The 21,665-nt window shown below is 41.6% G+C and overlaps 1 protein-coding gene across 2 annotated transcripts; it reads left to right on the top strand.

The window, feature by feature from the left end:
* Positions 1 to 1,945: 1,945 nt before the first annotated feature.
* rspo3 (R-spondin 3) lies at positions 1,946 to 21,578 on the top strand. Of its 2 annotated transcripts, none has more exons than XM_072679843.1 (6): positions 1,946 to 2,789; positions 9,949 to 10,119; positions 11,665 to 11,810; positions 12,002 to 12,155; positions 13,203 to 13,376; positions 20,522 to 21,578. In XM_072679843.1, exons 1-6 carry the CDS (start codon positions 2,702 to 2,704, stop codon positions 20,710 to 20,712), a joined length of 924 nt encoding a protein of 307 aa, XP_072535944.1. In that variant the 5' UTR covers positions 1,946 to 2,701; the 3' UTR covers positions 20,713 to 21,578. The 2 variants fall into 2 exon arrangements, with proteins under 2 accessions (XP_072535944.1, XP_072535945.1); XM_072679844.1 differs by having other exon boundaries at positions 1,947 to 2,789; positions 11,665 to 11,808; positions 12,009 to 12,155.
* Positions 21,579 to 21,665: the final 87 nt, after the last annotated feature.

Here is a 21,665-nt window from a genome sequence, read left to right as displayed (position 1 = left end):
CACGTACACCAGTAATCATTACCATTGTTTATGCTCCACAGCATACACACAAAAATGCAGGCGTTTGTCTTTATGTGGCCGTTGCTGCATATCAAATGAAAATGCATCTCAGGCCTTCCAAAAAACAAACCGCCCACAAATTTGCTGGGGATGCAGCCTGCAGCCTCGCGGGGATGGTCCCACAGCGCTGACTCCCTCTGGAGGCTGAGAGCAGCGTTGTTCCTTTCCTCACGTTAAAATGTGGTGTAACTCGGCCCTGTGTTTATCACTACAGACATGTTGGTTAATCCTCCCACTGAGTGCAAAAGTTATGTGTTAAAAAAGGATCTTTTGGCTGGAGGACTGATTGTTCGAATCCCAATGACTCAACCAGTCAGTTAGCAGAATTTGTTTCTGCTATCGAGTCCAGTTCTCTGTACTCCACTGTTGTGCCCTTGAGCAAGACACATGACCCAAAGTGCTCCAGGGGGGCTGCACTGAGACTGACCCTGGCTGTGACTTCATGACCGTTCTGCTCTTTTTCTCTCTCTCTCTCTCTCTCTCTCTCTCTCTCTCTGTGTGAAATACTGGAAACATAAAATACAGCCCTCCAGAAAACAGTTTTACTTAGCCTGTCTTCAGGGTGAGCTAAACTGATTTCCACACTGGTCTGATCTTCTGCACTATAAAAATGAGCAAATCAACAAGAAAACAAACAAATTTTTCACTTGAAAACGACCAGTTGTCATATATTGTTCTCTGGTTCTCGAATTGGACATGCAGCATTATGGATAGTCTGAACGTTCTCAGACATGGACTCAGCGCTGGACTTTCTCCGGGACATTGCTTGGCAAATGGAGAGAAAGGGGCTCTATTTCTCCTGGATTCTTCCCAGTGACCACAGCCAATTCCAATCTTGGTCACCTCCACATATGTAGTGCAGACTACAGCACCACTTTAGCTTGTTGATGGCTTACTATGCAGGTTTTGGTGGTAATACTATTTTGCGCAAAAAAGTATCGCAACTGGAAACAGTCCTTCCCTCTCAAACGTAATCTAACATGTATGCAAAGTGTGAGACAGATAAGACCTAATTTGATTCCTCTTGAGAAGTTACCATGTTTTTCTGATGCTAATATTATAGTTGTAGGATTGAAATAATACTGTAGTTTTATTGAAGCTGAGGCTGAAGACGAGGCTTTGTCTTGGGCTGCTATAATTGGCTGCTATAAGGTTCTCTCTTGCCATATGGAAAATTGGAAGCAGTATTATTGGCTTGAGAAAAAAGGGATGAGATAGCGTCCTCCTCCTCCTGATCGATACGATTCTCACAGGCTTTCTGGCATCATCTCGAATGATTACCTCTATGTCTTGTCTTAAGTCAGTGCTCACTTACGTACGACTAAGTCACCAATACTAGCTGCTAATATCTTCAGAACAAAACCTTCTATCTCCATTTTATGGGTTTATTAGGAGGTTTTGGAGTGTTAATTTGTTACAATGGCAAACTTTTCACGGTTATGTGACATTACACATTCATTACATTCATATTTGTGAGCTTTTCCTACTTCTAAATACCAGCATTGCACTCAGACTCAGTAGTTGAATCCACAGTCTGGAGAAATGATAAAATGGCCTGTTTGTTATTGTTTATTTATTATTTCATCTGGGAACCTCATGCTGGAACTGAACTGCAGACCCGGCGAACGAGCTAACCTCGCAAAATCTACACTTCATTTGGGAGGCTGGCTATGATGAACTGCCTTCGCCGGACAGACGCAGCATTTGATCATATGCTGTAGGGTGGATTTTTTTTTTTTTTTTTTGCTGCCAGCGCCGGTAGGGGGTGGGGGTGGGGGGAGGCGGGGTGGAGGCATCCATGGATGGGGTCTGACGTGGGGGGCTCGCCCTCTAAATAAACTTTGGAGTTCAGAATGGGGGGAAAGGGACGGCAGAGAGCTGAAGTCATCAGTTATTGAACGAGAGTGTGCTTGGCTGAGTGGACAGAGCAGAGCAGAGAGAGAGAGAGGGAGAGAGAGAGAGAGAGAGAGAGTTGCTCAACCGTGAGGCTTTGAGCTATCGAGATTGCGTCAGTAATATAAAAAGCGAGAGGTTATTGTACTGTTTCATACCGAGTTTGTGTGAAAGTTGTTGGAGCTGGCTGCGCGCGATGCCGCTGACTCGAGGACCTCCTCCTCCTCCCCTTCCACGCCGTGCGCCATAAAGTGGCCTTCTTCACACCTGGACGTGCGGGGAATTACTGCGCAGAGGATAATCGCACACCTTTCACGCCCATAAGCACCTTTACGCTTGGCTTTTTCTACGAGGAGTACGACCTTTCGTGCCCGTGATATGAGCAGCAGTACCGGGATACCTCCGTGACCGCACGCGTGCTTCTGCAATTTCACTCCCTCACCACCAAACCCCTCCACCCCCATCCCATCGCCATTCAGCGGACCGCATGCGGACTGCTCTCAGGATGTTACTGCCCGCACGGCCCGGGGCTCATCGGGCCATCAGCAGAGGTTGTCCCGAGCAGAGCCGGGGATTGCACGCGCTGTAGGGTGCGCGTGGGTTTAGCCTTAACGTGGACGTTGACAAGCAAGAGTGAGAAAGAAGGAGAGAGAGAGAGAGAGAGAGAGAGAGAGAGCATCATCCGCAACCCACCCATCCATCCTCCCCCTCCATAAAAAACACCCACCAACCCTAACCCCAGGTTACTATGCAATTGCAACAACTGATCTCCCTTGTTCTGATCTTGCACTGGATGGAGGACGCGGACTGTCAGCATCACGCCTCCAAGCACAAACGTAAGTAAGCGCGCGCCCGGGCGGATGCTTTACGCGCACCTGTCTGACGGCCGGTCTGAGCTGACGAGCTGCTGCTTCTGCTTTTTTTTTTTGTTGTTGTTGTTGTTGCGTTTTCAGATGTGAGGCTTTAAAACGTGCATTCGTCTGTTTTCCACAGAAATGCAACGTAGGCATTCAAATTGAGGTGAAAACTGGGGTTAAAGCAAACTTTTGCGCAGGCGTGCACTGGAAGAGCTCGTGCGCCATGCCTCTTCTGGTTGGGGGGAACGGTGGGTAAAACCAAGAGTGTGTTCAAGGATGTGGTGGATTGTAAAACCCCTGTGTGTATCCGTTGCAACCCAACATAAAAAAAAAAACTACAAAGGAAACAAATAAGCCCACTCAGGAGACCCCACTGGGAGTATTTACTGGTGGGCTTCACATCCTGGTGGACGGAAAAGCTAAAGTTGTTTTTGTTGGACAAGAACCTAAAGCACTAGCTTTAGGTTGTCCACCAATATGGATTCAATTGTAAAAAATGGGCCGTTAGCCGTCGGTCTCCCATGCGTAACTGGTTCCAGTTCACATTAGAGCTCACCAGCCCACCCCTCACCTTCAAGCTTACGAGCAACGAGCGGAGAAGCGACGTCTTGCTGTCTTCCACAGACATCAGTGGCATTAACCATTCGTGCGCGCGTGCTGGTGATGGTTTAGGTGTTTTAGAGTCTCCCTTTCTCACTGGTCACCCCAGAGCACGCTCTCCAACCCCGTCTCTAGTCGCTCTCTAGTGGTCAGTGCTTAACGTAAAACGAGCAGATAGATCAGGATGTGCGCTTCAGCAGCTGACCTGCAGACCGTTTCAGGGCAGCAGCGATGCGCCGTGTGTTTCTCAGCGAGCGCCGTATCCTGGAGCTGTGGTGTCAGCTGGAGTCTAGGTTTCGGCTTTTCTGTAGTAGGGTTGTAAGCAGCAAGCTCTGGAAATGTGGAGTGTAGTTTGCGCGCGTGAATGAGTCTAGAACGCAAAGGCGCGCGGGGCAAACTTTAAAAGCACTATCCTTTTGGACTTGTGCGTAATTGCGTAACTGTCCAGATCCCAGTTTGGAATTGACATGAGACCAGCAAATACTTAAACGATAAGGAAACGGGCTCGAGAAGGCTTGTTGGGCACGCACTTAGTTCGTTATGCTGTCCCTGGTTCTCCTTTTCGTGTTTCTTTTCATTTAAGTTATTTCGCTAAATGGATAAATACGTTTTGTAATTTCAATGAAACGCAACATAATGTAAAGTTGTATAGATTTCGGTTAAACTCAGAATAATTTTAGTAATCACAATTTAATTTATTTAAAAACTGGTCATGTCGTTTAGACACAACGTGCTTGAGTATCCAGATGCACCAGAAGTCTGCTGCAGCAGTGCTGCTCACTTATACTGTAAAAAATGTACTGTAAAAAAATATACTGTAAAAAACGCAAATACGCCAAACGCTAAGGCGTCGTTTCTTTTCTTTTTTTTTTTTAATGTGACGTTTTTTTTTTAATTAAGTTCTAGCTAAACGAGTCCAGGCTTTCTACATAGAACATATCGTCGCTGTTACGCAAAACCTCCTATATCCAAAACAGCAACTTTACAGGAGGTGGGAAAACGATTTCTTAACTTTAAAGGGAAGTCTATGTAAAAAAAAAATATTCAGATCATTTCTTTTGGTCCATTCAACAAAACTAATGGATACGTGTGGCATTTGGAGCAAGAATTTTGCGTGACAGCGATGATATGTAAACATATGGAAGTGTTAACGTTACTAATGAAGCATCATGAACTGTGTTGTTAATAATACCATGCCAGCAGTGAGAACTGTGGTCAGGCCATTGTCCTCTGCCTATGTGGGTTGTGGTTTTATGCTCAGAAGAGAGATATAATCCTCCCCCAGGAAGGTCATTAGTTCAATTAACTGCACATTTCACATTTTTTGTAGGTTTAGTCCCCTTGCCTTTGTTTTATGCTGATGAATGAGGACAGTTGTACAATTACTTTTTCTTTTTTTTTTTTTCTTTTTTTTTTTTTTTTTTTACTAATTCCAGACTTGAGTGGTTGGTAACCTTCAAATTTGAAGTGGAAAATGATCAGTGGTGCCGTACAGATCGTATGTGAGACTGCTAATTGAGGGGGTTTTGATCAGCTGTGACAGACAAGAGGGATGGGTGAATGACCACAGCCACAATATTTAGTGAGCTCACAGTGAGTGACCCAGCGGGCGCCTGACCCTAAACACTTCCTGCTTCCTCCAAGGGGCACGTTTTAGGCTGTAGAGGAAATTTGCGGATACTATTTTTAAACAATGGCAGCAAGAGAGCTTTCCTCTAGTCCCACTGGGGTATGACATCAGAACCACATTTCAACGATGTTCTGTATTAGTATGTGTGAGTACTCTCATAGGAATACAGATGCCTGGTGGAGGAAGAAGCGTTTTTGGTTAGATAAGAACCTTTCAGCCAATGAATCTTTGGGAAGTGTAATGTGTGAGCATGATACAGCTTATTAAAGTTTAAAGAACTCCCATTTAATGCCTTTAACTTTATCCACCACATATCCAAGCTAAGAACCATTCAAGGAACTTGTATTTTTAAGAGCGAAGGTACTGTCTGTCTAAATTGGTCAGTGAGGCCATAACAGTAAACTGAACGTCCAGATGCAGCACCAATCCTGCTCCGTTTAAGAAGTTGAATGCAGTGTGCGGTCCACATCTACCGCTTATGTGAAAGAACTATGGCAAATGCTATTTCAACAATGTGCTTTCTGTATATAAATCAGTGTAACTCATTTCTTTTGTTTGCTTCATTATAACTAATCTCCTTGGCCTGTGTGTGTGGGCTCATATCATTAATGTCTCAGGAAATGAACTGTGTTCTACGATGACTCAGACCACAAGTCTCTGGGCAGGACTCAGTGTTGTGCCCTAATTCCCGAGTCTGAAACAGTGTTATTTAATTAAGTTTTAACTGTGCCGCTAATCAGTTTGATTCTGGGAATGCTCGTTCTGCGGTCGCTGGGTTTGAACCGTGGCGAAACAATTCGGGGAGTACAGATATCAGGAGTGCTCGTGCTCCGGTTATGCAAGTAGGCCTTGAGCCTGTGGCAGCACGGGGGCAGGCAGAATTCCTCTGCGTTAAGGGTTCTGTGAATTAGCCGGCCTTGGCAGGAACGCATGTGGGCAAATGGACAGCGGTTGTAAAGATTGCAGAGATATGTCAAACAGAATATCCATGATCTATTGCAATGTGGCAGCCAACACTGAACTCAGGGTATAAGAAGAGGGAAAAAAGAAGGCCCGAGCGCAGTTCAGTGGCATGGAATGCGAGAGCATGGAGAGAGCAGGTTGAAAACACCTCTATGCCTGTATAGGACGGAGGGAATAAGACCTCTGTTATTGTCCACGTATGTCCATGTAGAGGTCTGAGGACAGGAATGATGGTTGATAAGTTTAGGATTGGGATGACTGTTCACGTTCGGCTTAATCGGTTTGCTTTAAAAGTATAGGTGGTGGTGTTTTTTTTAGATCACTCAGAAGAACCATTTCATGTCCCAAAGTCTTTTCAGATTTGTACTGTCTTAACAAACTGTGCTGTCTATGAAAGGCTGAGTCACATTCAACCCGAGTTCAGTGCCAAATCTTTTCCTATCAGTTATCAGCTTTGTTGATTAGCTTGTTTCTCAGTTTGATTGTTTTTGTGGAGTATTTTTTTTTTATATGCTGTTAAACTAAGTCTGTTTTCTGTCAGAAATATCTCTGTGAAAGCCCCGGCTCATTTTTTAGCTTGCACTCCTTAAAGACTGACCAGGAACACAAGCATAGTTGTCTTTGTTGTATATTTATCATCGCTGTATCTCTTACTCTATTTTTTTTCATTTTTTAATATAATTTAAATGTGGCAGTTGCTCTTTACATTCATTCATGATAACTGAACCAATAGAAATGCTCTAAAATGAAATATGTTTACATTGACTTCCATTGAAACTTAAAAAGGTCTTTTCCTGCTTCTATAGGTTTCTGTGTGACAGCAGCGATATATCTAGCATTTAGATTAATAACGGATGCAAGCACAGTTGCTTGGTCTGCTACCTTTCCTGCATTTTGAGGCCTATGGGCCGAGGTCAGCCTCCCCTAAATTCAGAGACATCTACCATCTGAGCCTCTGACCTGCGGGAAACACATGGAACCAATTGACTTCAATCAGTAGTCCCCTCTCATACAGCCGTCCATTTTTAGGCTCAGGAATTCGGTGAGGTATTTAATGTAAATCAGTCACCTTGGCACGCCACCGTAAGCCTGCGCAATTATGCTGATGTAATCTTTGAGCGTATGCTCTATTTATCAGACTGCTAACTGTCTGACATTAGTCTTCCAACTAAAACAAGGTGACCTTGCGGTACGCTGCTACTTTTGTTGGCCGCGTGTCCTGGACAGCTCAGGATAGGAAAGACAGTGCACCCTTGCTCCTGTAATTCCTTTACAAAACGAGCCTCAGTAAAAACAATCACGCTTTGGCCTCATTCAGGCACTCATTTGACATTCTCTCCATGACCTCCTCGTCAGGACTGGAATCAGAATCAGGCTTTATTGGCCAAGTATTTTTTCATGTACAAGCAATTTTTCTGTGGTTGCACAGTAACAGACAATACACAGAAGCTGACCACTGACATTGCAAACTTGTGCACATATCCCATACACATCAATATCTGAAATACCTGTGCATACACACTGTGCATACACACATTTTACACACACACACACACATTTGTTTTTCAACTAGTAAATTTGGTGCCAAACTTGAATGCGGTCATTAAATAGTAAGTGAACAGAACCATCATCAATCCCACTTTATTGGGATAGACTTTTTTTCTAGATTATATTCAGATGTTTAAATTGATATCAGTCTCTGGTTGTTATTTGGTTTATCTCAGTTGATTTCCAACAGTGTTAGGATTAGGACCAGGCTGAGTGCTACATTTGAGTTTTAAACTTAAACTGAGGTCTAGGTTATAGTTAGGGTTAGTGCTGGGTTTTGGTTTATTTTGACAAATAAGGGACATTTTATCAATATTTGATTCAAATATGAACTTTAAATTATTTCTTTCTACAAAGAACCTTTTTCACTTTTTCTTTTTTTTTTTTTTTCTTTAACTATATTGGTAAATAGGATTTGTGAGTGTGAAGAACCTTTTCAAGTTTAAAAACTCTTCCACATAATCTAAAGGTTCTAGAAAGAATTAATGAATTAGTATAGAACCTTTATATCACTTGGAGGCTCTTTAAACCTTCACACTCACAAATTACCAAAAACATGGTTCTTTAAGGAAAGGTAAGGTAAGAATCTACCACACTTCTACACTGGGTTATCAAAATTAACATTCTATCCACTCGAAGTTTAGTGAATAACTCGTTTATAAACATTCGTATCGACACATCCATTAATAAAGTGAGTATAAAGTAATAACAAGGCTTGTAAAGTGCAGGATAACAGCAGACAAAATGTAGCAGTGCTGCTTTTTGAGAAAATAAACCTACAGTAGGGACGTGACGTCCAGTTTTTGGGCCAGGGTTGGAATGCTGTAGAAAATTATGGAAGTATGTGAACAGTATGAACGGTCATTCTTTGCATATCCTGAGGCGGATTTCTTATGTTCCAAACCGAAACAAAAATAAGGCATACAGGCTTTCTGTAAACCATGAATGTAGTGACTCACAGGCAAAGATGACACGGGAGCTGATGGAGTGAGAGTGTTTTCTCTAACATGTCATGTGGCCACGGGGAAGTTCTTACTCACTCTTGTGTCTTCTGTGGCGGGTGCGCTCCAGTCTATTCCCATGGTCTCACGCTGGCACGAGTCGACTTGACTGGTATCTCTGTCACAGCAGGGCCGGCTTGTTATTGTGCTTATGGACACAACTGCTACTGTGCAGGTGTTTGCGTGCAAGCCCCGGTATGCAGCATGTCTCTGCTGATTAGTTTCTCTGGCAGGAGAATCCACAGGCGAGGGTGCTTCCTGTCATGTTTATTATTACGCTACATTATGGTCATTGTCGCAGCCTTAATTGATAGCTCTGCTCTTTCTTGAGCCAAACCTGGAACCATTTAACTGTTCCCAATGTGCCTAGAATGCAGAGAGAACCCAAAGTCCAGCTTGTCCATGGTCGGTTTGGAACAAGTTGGGAAAATATTGAGGTATATTGAACAAACAGTTTTGTCTTTGCTTGTGTCCTGGGGCTGATTTTCAAAACTTGTATGAACAGAAGTTATTGGCTTTGGAATCAGTGGCTTCATGTCAGAACTGAATCCAAACCAGAGCTCTAAATATGAGCTATTAGATTTTTGAAAGAAGAATACGAGCAAGGAAATAATTAAGTGATGGCATGTACAGTGGATTAGAACTTCTGGCTTTTTTTATTTTAGATGGTACTTTATGTATTGTAATACCTTCTGTTCTTCAGTTCTGGGATAGATGTACACATCTGATCACAAATTTAAAAAGTGATGTCTTGGCATGTGAGTGAGTGGTTTAGAGTGAGTGGTTTAGTGTGGCATTTTTTACATTTTATTTCCATTTTATTGCACCTTTCTCATTGGTGCATTGTAGACAAACATTTATATAGTGGTAGTGATAGGAACCAGGGGTCATAAGGCCTACAGCACAAATAAACAGGGGACCTACGCCTGTCTGCTGAGCTTTGGATGTAATTCTGATATTAGTACAATAATGGAAAATCTGAAAAAGTACCACTTGACTGATTTCATTAAAATACATTCTAGGCCCAAACTTTCTCAAATAATCATAAAACAAGATCCCAGACATCAGGGACCACATTTGTAATGCTTTTGTCTAATAGCGTTTCATAAAGGAGCTTTTAAAGACATGAAATGCTTTGGAAATCTGGTTTCCTATCAATATGCTATGAACAGTTTTACCTGAGAAAGTTATATGAAGTTAATAATAATAGAATTATGCACTTTTATCAAACTTTTCTACATGGAATTCCCCATTTATATGTGATCTATATGTCATTATGAATTTGTTGTAGTAAAAATATTTTGTAACTAAACTGATTCTTACACTTGTCACCACACCTGTACACCAGCACCTGCACTCAGGCTAACGTAAAACTGTTTTGTTTCTGTGTATCTAGACTGCCAAGGAGGCTGTCTGACCTGCTCGCAACACAACGGCTGCCTCTCATGCATGCCCAAGCTCTTTTTTCACCTGGAGAGGGACGGCATGCGGCAGATCGGCGTGTGTTTGGCTTCCTGTCCTAAAGGGTTCTTCGGCACTCGCTCCCCTGAAAAAAATGACTGTTCAAGTAAGAATCACAACCACTTACAAGATCCATCCCATACTCTATCGGGTGATGTAGTCATCATTATAGTTATCATTGGTTTACTACAATCAGTTCATAGATAACTACCAATCAATCAATCCATCAGTAGTCAAATCAGTCTACTACTTTGAACTTAATGTAACATGTATTTATAAGAGTAATAACTAGGGTCCACATGCAGACCAAGTCTGGGTCCACATACAGACCAAGCCCTCTTGAGCCACAAGCTCCAATATTATTATATATTACTTTTCTTCATTATGGGTTAGGTACTCGTTAACTTGCAGAGACATTCAAAAGATACAGAATACATATTAAATGTACATAATTTCAAACATTTAAACAAAATATTTATTATATCAATAATATCAATATTTTAAAAAGTTATTTAACAGACCAATAAACCATGTGAAAAGTGACTTAAATAATAAATTAACCAAATTTAATGGCTGATGAATGTAAACCTTGTTTATGCTAGAAGTTATCATTAGACTAATGTAATCAGTACAAAGATTGAGAACAAAAACTTGGTGTAGTCTAGAAAGGGTTCAAAACATTTTCAGGTTCTAGGGCACAGCTGAACCACAGCCATTATCCACACAGGAAAACGTCTTTGAACATTGAAAATTCCCAGGAGTGGCTGGGCTGCCAAAATTTCAAAAAGAGTGCAGCAGTAAATCATCCTGGAGGTCACCACAGAACATCCAAGGAACTGTAGGCCTTTCTAACTATTAAATTTCACAGTTGGAACACCATCCCAACTGTCAAACATGGTGGTGGTTGTGGAACGTTGTGAGGATTGCTTTGGAAAATGTTGATACCATAGAATCTAGACAACTTTCTATAATCCTGAATTTTGCTCTTTATCAGAGAATACGTTAGTAATATGAGCTGAAAAATAATCAGGTAATGCAGAGTGAAAAGCAGAAAAGCAAATTCACATCTGAAAGACTGAAAAACCAAGTGGCCTAGTCAAAGTCCTGACTTGAACCCAATAGAGACAGCTCCTCAAACAAGCAGGTAATGCTATATTTTTTATCTGAATTAAAACAATTCTGCAAATGAGAGTGGGCTCATATTCCTCCACCACAATTTGAGATGAAATTATTATAACATCAGGAGCCAGTGCCTGATTAATGTCAATCTGAGGACAGTGTGAAAAATTATTAATATGTAATATAAGTGGTTCCAGACTGGTTTAAAAGTCTTTACACTTTTAATACCTAATAGTAAATTAGTAAGTACCTAAGTAATATGCTAATGAGCCATTAAACACATGGATACCACAATAGATACCACAATTTCCTAAATTGTTTAAATCAACATACTAGTTTTTACCAAATGTAAATTATGTACTAATAGGACTGTAGAATTGAATTGTCAGCTTACATACAACTCCTAAGGGTGTATAGGCCCCTTGAAGCCCAGGCTTATTACTCAGTTATTAATCGTACAGATAACTTTGTTAAGATATTGAAGTGCGGGCCTAGATTTCTGCTTAAAAGTACTCTGTGACCTGTCTTCCAGAGTGTGGGACTGAGTGTGACACCTGCTTCGACAAGAACTTCTGCACACGCTGCAGAGCGGGCTCATATCTACACAAGGGGAAATGCCAAGAGAGCTGCCCTGATGAGCTTGTACCCAGTGATGCCAAAAGGGAATGTGTCCCTCGTAAGTAAACCCCCACCCCACCCCACCTGTCACCACAGTAGAATGTCAGACTTTGATGCTGTTAGAAGATATGCAGTAGTACAATACAGTAATGGCATGTTGGCATTTCTGAAACAACTGGTCAAGCTGGATCAGCTGTTTAATGATGTTTGCTATTGCGTCATGGTTGTGGTGTGTGTTTGTGTGTACTGGTCTTGCAGCGTGCCCAGCGGACTGTGACTCCTGCTTAAACAGTGACATCTGCACAAGATGTATGCCAGGGCACTATCTTCTGCATGACCAGTGTCACAGTGTATGCCCTGAGGAGTTTGAGCCCAGCGAGCAGCTGATGGAGTGTATTCCTTCAGGTCAGTGCCAGTAAGCCTTTTGTCTAAAGCAATGGTTCTCAACCCAGGCGTTTTATTGCCCTGCATTTACTACTGATTTCTGAAAGTATTTCTCTTGGTCCGTTCCTCATGGAATTTTAATACAATAAAAATAACTGCTCGATTCACATTATGTCAAAAAATAAGAAACATCAGTGATGACATAATGAAATTACGAAAAATCTTAACAATTAATTGATGCATTTTTACATCTTGCTCCAACACACCCTGCACAGTTAAACAGCTACATAAGGCAAGACCTGGTAGGTTTATTTGGTTTAAGGGCAATTAAATGCATTCATACTTAAAATTAAAAGCAAAATTAAACTATGGAAATAATATAAAAAGGAAATACAGTGTAATTAGATAATAAAATAGAAAGAAAAAAAATAGAACAACATAAAAAATATATACGTATATATACATTTCTCTTTTCCAACACCATGAGTAAAAATATCACCAAGTCTTAATCCATCCATGGAATAAAGTTTTCATATATATAGAGTATAGATTAAACTCAGAATAAAAGAGTGACTTCCTGCACCCTGAGGATTAAGATAATTTAAGATACCACTTTTCACTGGATGAATTGCAGATGTAACTATATTTTACACTGAGGTAACAAAACCTTTAGGTATTAATTGATCCTTGGGATGTCAGAATAAACAGTTAGTGTTTCCCAGCACTCTAAGTTAGGACAATCATCACTATTACTCAATGCTTGGATACCAGCTATCAATACAATAACAAAGATAACCAAGATATTTTCACATAAAAATATGTGAAATGTGAAAATGATGCTTTATAAAAGTACAGATTACACAAAAAGTATCTAAATATCTCAACTAAACTAAAGGTACAAAGAAAGAGTTTTTATTTTTGATTTAAGAATCACTACATTTGGGGATCATCTAAGTTACTGTGTTCTAATCCTTTCCAAACTGAAGTGTAATGGCTTTCATTGTGATTGTTTATGCATTTTTGTGAAATCAGATCAACTGATCCTGACTGGCTTATCTCTTATCTCAGTGCCCTGTGAGGTGGAAGAGTGGAGCAAGTGGGGTCCGTGCTTGCGGATAGGGAAAACCCGCCTTAGAGAAGAAACCCGCACTCGCAGAGTTCTACAGAACCCTAGCCTTCAGGGCAAGCCCTGCCCAGCTACTTCCGAGAAGAGGGAATGCTTTACTAAAAGAAAAAAATGTGGTAAGTATCAGGTGGAAATGCTGATGCATGAACATGACAGTAGGGAATGGGAATCTGTGGCGCACCATGGCTTGACTTCCAAAGACACTCAGTCAGTGTGCACTGAAAAATGAGAGGGTTTCTGCTTTCCTGGAAAGCATCAGGGATGTAGAGCTGGTGCAGTACGACTCTCTATAACTTATTCTACTGTAACCTTTGAACAACACAGCCACTTTACATTGCTTTACATGTAGTTAATAAATAATAAACCATAGAATAAAAGAACTGCAGGAGTTTACGGACTCAACCCTTCAGCCCCTGGAGAAATAGAGGGTTTCTGAATCCTAGCAGTATAGCACTCTGTATAACTTCACAAATTCATTAATGAATATTGAGTAATAAGCCCTAAAATAAATACTGGAGTTAAGTTTAAGGAGCAATTTTGCATATGGAAAATAAGAGGATTAGTGGTTCTTTAATGAGCATCAGAATGCAATTCTTTTTAAGCTAATTTTACTGACTACTATCCACTAGCCGCTGTGATGGCTGAAGTGATGCAATATTCAAGTCAAGCAAGTGGGTTTTATTGTCATTTCAACTACATACAGAGTATACAGTGAAACGAAACAACGTCCCTTTCAGGACCATGGTGCAACACAGACACAGTGCATACAAAACACAAGTGCAACACAATACAAGTGCGGACAGACAACACAACACAGTACAGACAGAGAATAATAAATAATTGGGTGTAGTGTGCAAATTATGCAATGTGTAATACATATTGAGTCCAGTGAGGTAGTAAAGTTATTAGTGCAAATGCTTTGTGCAAAAATGCTACCCATTTTATCTGGGGTAAATTGTTGGAGAGAGAGAGAGAGAGAGAGAGAGAGAGAGAGAGAATGTAACAGAAAAGACATCAGTTCAGAAGTTGAGTTGAGGTGAGAAGTCTGATGGCTTGGGGGAAGAAGCTATTGCAGAGTCTGGTTGCGTTGGACCGGATGCTGCGGTACCTTCTTCCTGATGGCAGGAGGGAGAACAGTCTGTGTGAAGGGTGGGTGGAGTCATCATGCCATCATGCCGAACCCTCGCTAGGTTTGTTTCTGCTCTCATATACCCTTTCCTCACCATTTCATCACCCTCAATCATATGGTCAGCGGTTGGTTTTAGAAAGAAGCATGGATAATCTGAAATTAGCGGGCATGTAGCATACGCCTTTTAATGTAATCTGGTTTAGGGAAAGAACAGTTACTGTGCTCTGTGGTGAGTGCTGAAAGAACTGCAATTTTGTGCCAAATGTCAAAAGCATTCAGATTTTGTGAGAATCAATTCAATTCATACCTCATAAAAAACAAGATCTTTTCTTATTATATTTAGTGGCAGGAATAGTTTCTGACCACAACAAAGCAAAAACATGGAGCCCTTTCAAGAACTGACTGTGTTGTTAAGGCATATGCGGATGATTATGTGTTGAATGTTTGTTTGTTTGGAACCGTGGTGCTTAAAGCGTGTAATTGTGCTTTGTGTTAGATAACACACTCGCTGTTTACTCCCCGTGCTTCGGCAGTCATGTCAAACCTATCAAAGCTCTAGGGTTCTTTTTTTGCCATTGATATACTGCTAAATACTCTACATGATATTTCAGTAGACACCCATATAATTCAAGGTAATCTGAGTGGAGAGAGGACAAAGAGTGAATGGAAGGAGGGGATCAGTTCTGTGGGTCGCGCCCCCCACCCCTCCAGCCCCCTCCATTTCCGTGGCGCATTAGTGCATAATAAGGAGTCGGCGTGATGTTGATCTGCTGGGGCCGCCACCAAGGGTGCATGTTACACACTGCAGACCCGGTTATTGACCTCGCCCCTGCCTGTGATTACCCAGCTGCCCCCGCTCCTGGAACATCAACTGAGCACTAATTATCTGCCAGGGTTCTGTCCCATCCGTGTTTACGTTCCGCTTACACCAGCGGGGTCAGTGGTCCGACCCCCCGCCAGCTCTGAGTAATCCCAAGCAACCCTCTGACACTGATACATCCTCCCCCTCACACCCTCGCATGCACACACACACACACAAACACACACACACAAACACACACATTCTCCATGCATGCCTTTATTTTTCTCCTGCCACGTCTTTCTGCTCTCCTTTCCCCTACTTTGTCATTTGTTTTCTCTCTGATGCTGACTAACCTTTCCTCTTACGCAGCCTGTTCAAATCTAATATCCACGGCCTTGTCTGCCTTTTTTACTTTGCCCTTCTGCCTTAGAAGGACATTGAGTTTCCTCAAGAAATGAGATGTGTGGGTGTGAAGAACCTTTTATAAAGCCTAAGGAGTCTACACATTACATAAAGGAATAATAATAAAGGAAGAGTTTTCTTATAATCATACATTTAAGACAAGGACATTTAGAGACCTTTTTCCCTTACTTTTTTTTTTTAGGAGAGATAAGTACTCTCCTAAAGATACCTGGGAGGGTCTTCAACGCAGGTTTCAAAGGAACCTTTCAGTCACTGATCTCAACCCTTTTTGTGCTTGAACTAAACAAGTGTGCTGACATTCTGTAAATCGTGAAGATCTGCCACAATGTTTCTACAACCATACATGTAAGCCTGTACAAATGAGTACTCTCCTAAAAATAGAAATGCTGGGAAGGGTTTTTTGGAACGATGTCATAGAAGAGTCATTTTTTTCAACCTTTCAGTTGTGGATTCTCTGAAGAACCCTAATTGAGCCACACAAGTGTGAGCAAGTTTTGTACAGCTTTAAGCCACCACATAACATAAACGTTCCACATCAATAAGAGATTTGTCCTGGAACTACATCTTCAAGCCAAAAAGATGCTCTCCTAAAAATAGAAATGCTGGCAAGGGTTTTTCTTAAACCATTGAACCATTCAGTCACTGATTCTCTAAGAGTCCTTTTTGTGATTGAGTTAAAAAGGAGTGAAAAGGTTTATCTAAGCTTAAGGAGACGCCACATTACATAAATGATCTATTTTGCTTAAAGATTTTCTTAGAATTCTAAATTCAATCCTTTATTTTTGACATTAATACAAAAATAAAGCTGCTGGGAAGGGTTTTTTTAAGCAAATCTGTAGAAGAATCATTTTAGGTATCCTACAGATCCTAAAGTTCCGTTGATTCTGTCATGACCTTTTTTGTAATTGAGATATATGAGTGTGAAGATGTTTTGTGAAGTTTAAAGAGCCTCCGCATAGCATTCTCAGTTCAGATCAATTAAACATTTTTTCCAGAACCTTAAGTCCGAGCCAAGAAAGAGTGTCCAAAACTGGATCAAATACAACATCAATTTGTATTTGTCTTAAGGTACCACTCACTGCGGTCAAACAAGACAAACATTTATCCTGGCAGACAAAAAGAATTGCTTAAGTGTTTTTATAATGATCACTGATGCACAACAGAACTCCTCCTCTAGTCCTGATGACTACCTCACCCTGCTTTGTCATACTTTCATGAATTGTTTTGTTTAAAAGGCCTGAAGCAACTACATCCCAGGCTTTCTTCACTGCTGTCCACAGCCTGTCTACAATGGTTAGGATCTCAATCCTTACACATTTCCCAGCATAGTCCCACTAAATCTCCCTGGGATATAAATCTGGTGAATGTGGTGCTCATGTCAACACCTGAATGTTCTCCTCTTCCAACTGTACTTTCACTGATGATTAGCATGGCATCTTGCATTGCCTTGATTGAGTTGTTTTGGGGCTTTCTTTTTTTTAAATATACAGAAGATACAGTATAAAATGCCTTTGGATACACTACATGGACAAAAGTATTGGGACATGTGTATATTCATTGTTTCATCTGAAAGGATTTGATTGCATTTAGAAACAAGGGTGTTAGTGAGGTCAGCATGTTGGATGATCACCACCCTACCTCAGTCCCAGAAGTACTGAATAGAGCACGATCATTTCAGAGAACACAGTTCCACCGATCCACAGCTCAATGCTGGGGGCTTTATACCCCTCTAGCCCACACCTGACATTAGTCATGGTGCCAAGAGGTTCATATGTATCTTTTTTAGAGAGTCCTGTTCTATTAGCAATTATGTGTGTGTGTGTGTGTGTGTGTGTGTGTGTGTGTGTGTATTTGCACATCCGTGTCAGCAATGTGTGTAGCTTAAAGTAGCTGAATGCGTTCATTAGAAGGGGTGTCCACAAATATCATGTACATCAGTGACTTAATGTACAGCGGTGCCAATTCTATCCACCCATGGCCTGTGAAATCTGAACCCATGACTATTAACCACAACCAAGCACTCCAGACACCACTGTGTTTGTGGGTTATTTTACCCTCTGAACCCCTGCCCCTTTATTTGGGCCTGCTAGTGCATTCGCAGCAAGGCTTCAAAGCCTGCGGCATTCCTCCTGCGGGACAAACCAGAGCCTTTAATCCCCCCCTGGCTCCTGCCAAAAGCCCCCGGACGACAGCGCACCCAGCCCCCACCGCCTCCTCATTAATGTAATTGCGACGCTCCGCACCCCCACATCATATGTAGTTTGAGCCATCTCCAGGAACATGATGCTGATCACCATTCCAGTCCAGCATAAACATCAGTCCAGCCTATGGTACTATTGGGGGCCCGGAGGTGATTCTGTTTTGTCTTTTCTGTCTGTGTCCACTGGTTTTCTCTCTCCCTTCGCTTCTCTTCTCCCACTCAATTACCCTTTTGAAAATGATGAATAATCAATGCCAGATGATGCCTCCTTCTCCTGTGTTGAAACATTGACAGTGTGTCTGAGAAACAGAAGCGACTCCAAGCCAAGCTCTGGCAGCAAACTTTCTTTTAGGGTTGCGACATGTTTTTTTTTTCAAGACTCTGCGAGATCTGGGTGCTGGGATCAGGCTAGGTTGTTGATGATGTGCATGTGATGGATAGATCCATTTTCACATGGGCTGTTTTTATACTAGATAGAGCACCTGTGAAGTTGTGTACGGATCCAACTTTAAATGGACTCCTCCCTGATCCCTCATACAAATCATCTACCGAGGCCTTCCATCTGCTCCAGCGGTGGTGACCAGATGCTGAAGAATGTGTTACATCTCTGAAGAAAGTGCCTGCGTAATGATGTCCCATTTGGAACCAATGCATCGTTTGACAGTTTATAGAAATAGTAGATGGCCTTCCAGCTTTGAAAGGGCCCCAGTAAACACATCCATAATGATCTCAACAGCACCCTGATGGTGTTATGGCTTGGTTTGTAGGAAAGGCAGAGATTATGACTAATCCACTGATCTCTAAATCGTTATGACAAAGAAAACAATGTGTGCAGAGGGAACTTCCTGTGTATAAAGAGCCGGGATGGAGGGAGGGAGGGAGGGGATGGCTGTGTGAGTGAGTGGTAGGGATGGAACGAAAGCGTGTGTGTGTGTGTGTGCATTTCAGAGACAACTGAAATGAGACAGTTCTTTCCTAACAATCACAACAGACTCGTATATATGTTGGAGGCGTTTTAGAGTTTGCATGGTCATCCTAAATTGGCCTTCAGTGAACAAGTGAGAGAGATAGAAGAGCAGTTGTATCTCTTCACTGCTGACACATGCAGCCTTCATTATTTCTTCGCCTATTCTAAACAGCCGTGGCTGGTAGGGCCCCGTATCGTTCTGGCTGAACCCCAGGAATGTGTGGGTCAGTGTGGGCTGCAGCGGGCAGCCTGCCCTGATCTCTCCACCACCAGACAGAACAGCGCTGATTAATAGAGTCCGAGTGGAGGACCCTGGGGGGGGAGGTGGAAAAGGGGGGGTGCACTGTGTGTCTACCTCAGCACTTTTCCAATCCTCCACACAACAGAGCTCAGCCTTGCTCCACTCGCCCACTGATAAGCCTCCAACAAGAACTAAAGTTGGCCTGCTGCGTGTGTTGAGCAACACTAGATAAATTAACATCAACAGAATTTTATTTTAAGGGTCTCTATTTTTGACAAATACACTCAGAAAAGAGTGCCAAGTGCTCTGATAAGAAACGGGAAAGCATGGAAAGGGGTTGTTGAATAAGACTGACATCTTGTGGTTGGTCTAAGAACAGCAGCTGAATCATTCATCAACTGAAAAATTTGCTTTTTCAATTTCTTATTCAGCTTATTCAGAAATGTCTCATAAAGATACATCAGTGTGAATGTAGTAAAAGTGAAGGGTTATACAAATTATACAGATATATTGTTGCTAGGACGCAAAAACAAACTTCACAGTTGAAAAAAGCAAAAAAACATTTAATGAAAGTCAATATAAAAGAATTTCATTTTGGAGCATTTCTGTTGATCCATTAAAATGTTGACACAATGTAAAGAACAACTGCTATAGTTCTATAATGTCAGGAATTGTCCAAAAATGGAGATGACGGCAACAAATGGCTTGACAAATTGCACCATGGCCTAAATACCAGTTCCTGAAATATTCCAATAATTACCCTTAAAAAGCTATAAACATTAGAAAAGAGACATTCATAGGCTCCCATTGGGCAACATCTAGTTCTACCTGGGTGTGTAGACACTCAACATTTCAAAAAGCCTATATGTTCCTCATTCGTATAACTCCATAACTTCATATTAGTGTTAGAGTTGTTACAGAATAATTTAATCATAGCAATTACTAATAAATGTTAAAAGTAAGGGTTTGAACAGTGACCTGTCTTGCTCTACTTTCTACAGTGATGCCACCATAATCTCTCGACTCAGCTTGTCTGGTTTAAAGTCTAGGAAAAGACCCTCGGTGATGTAAACTACAAGTGCTTGAGAGCAAAGAGTTTGATTTTTAGGGATTATTGCAGCATTACTGCTGACAAACACTAGGAGTCAATAGTCATCAAAATCCTCTGTATGCATGCTTACACACTTCACTCTAAGGTGGTAGAGACTGGTCAGTGAGGTTTGTGAGTTACTGTGGACTATAAAACCTCAAATTAATACAAAAACTTCAATGTATCTGGTATGGCATTTAGATACACCCTGATGTTTTGGTTATTTTTATAGTCCACAGTAATTCATGGTGTGCCATAAACCACACTGACAAATTTACACCACCTAAATGAAAACCTGAATGCAGTGGTGTCGTGTCACTGTTTATAAGCTACAGCTAATTTGACTACCTTCGTATCCGACATAACCATTATCAACTACAGCTTATGTTGTTTCTTCTTGTTTTGCCAGGAAAAAAAGAGAAAGCCTCACGTAACGGAGATCAGAAGAACTGCAACAATCGGAAGGGCAATGCAGAGGGCAGCCGAGAGAGGAAGAGAAAGCGAGAGAGGGAGATGGGTGACCGAGAGGAGGCCGAAAACAGAAATAAAACAGAACAGCGTCGCAGACGGGCCCAGAGCAGAGACTCTGGAACAGTATAAAGAGGAGCTGCATGGTGGTCCCCTCCAGCAACACACCCTTATTCCTCACACCACTCAGCCCCTTCACCCCTCGCTTTGGGGGGGTACTGCTGCTACCTGTATAATTTAAATGTATACTGTATATGCACAAGAGAGAGGAGGCACTGGTCGGTCGAGTGACCCTGAACAGAGTGGCTAAAAATGAACCCTTCCCTCTTTTCCCCCCACTGCCCTCAAAGGGCAACTGTAGCTCCTCCTATAGCCACACAGAGGGCCTGGCACAGGCTCGGACTGGTACTGAACTCGGAACTGGTACTGTGGAGTGGAGCGATACCTGAAACGGACAGGCGGTCTGATGACCTGTTAAGTCTAAATACATGCTGCCTGAGTACAGCATCGCTTCATGGTTTGAATGTAGGTTTGTGTGACATTATGTAGAGTTGCTGTTGTATAAACCTCTCTATATATATATATATATATATATATATATATATATATATATATATATATATATATATATATATATATATTTACAGCCAATGTTCACAACGCCTGCAAGCATGCTCATCTTTTACTTGACCTAACTGCTGAGTAAATGAATAAATGAGCATGTTTGCTAGTGTTGTGAACACTGCCTGCTGATAAGGCTATGACTGCATGGTACTGGACTGGTGTAAATGTACCAGACAAAAGGACAGGCTGTCATTATACAGGATGAAGAGGTAATGGTTCTCCCTGCATTATTGTATTTGTGGTACGTATCTTTGTTCAGTGTCCGCAGAACAAAGGGGAAGTTCTGTCTATAATAACAGAATCTGAGCTTTCAATTAAGCCATCTGATCAGACATCAAAAGCACCTGTATGTCCAATAAATAATGTTGTTTGTATGTCTGCGAGTTTCCTTGTCTGGTCAAAAACAAAGGTTACTGCAAATCACACAAAAATGTTCTTCGCTGTGCAACAACCTATTTGGG

The sequence above is a fragment of the Salminus brasiliensis genome, chromosome 5 (genome assembly GCF_030463535.1).
Source record: "Salminus brasiliensis chromosome 5, fSalBra1.hap2, whole genome shotgun sequence".
NCBI classification, from domain to species: domain Eukaryota; kingdom Metazoa; phylum Chordata; class Actinopteri; order Characiformes; family Bryconidae; genus Salminus; species Salminus brasiliensis.
The sequence above is the reverse complement of the archived record's forward strand: the minus strand, read 5'-3'. Positions and strand labels throughout refer to the sequence as shown.

Coding starts and splice junctions, on each gene's coding strand:
- rspo3 (XM_072679843.1), top strand. CDS start 2,702: ATGCAATTGCAACAACTGATCTCCCTTGTTCTGATCTTGCACTGGATG. Junction 2,790..9,948: donor TCACGCCTCCAAGCACAAAC/GTAAGTAAGCGC, acceptor CTGTGTATCTAG/ACTGCCAAGGAGGCTGTCTG. Junction 11,811..12,001: donor AAAGGGAATGTGTCCCTCGT/AAGTAAACCCCC, acceptor GTGTGTACTGGT/CTTGCAGCGTGCCCAGCGGA.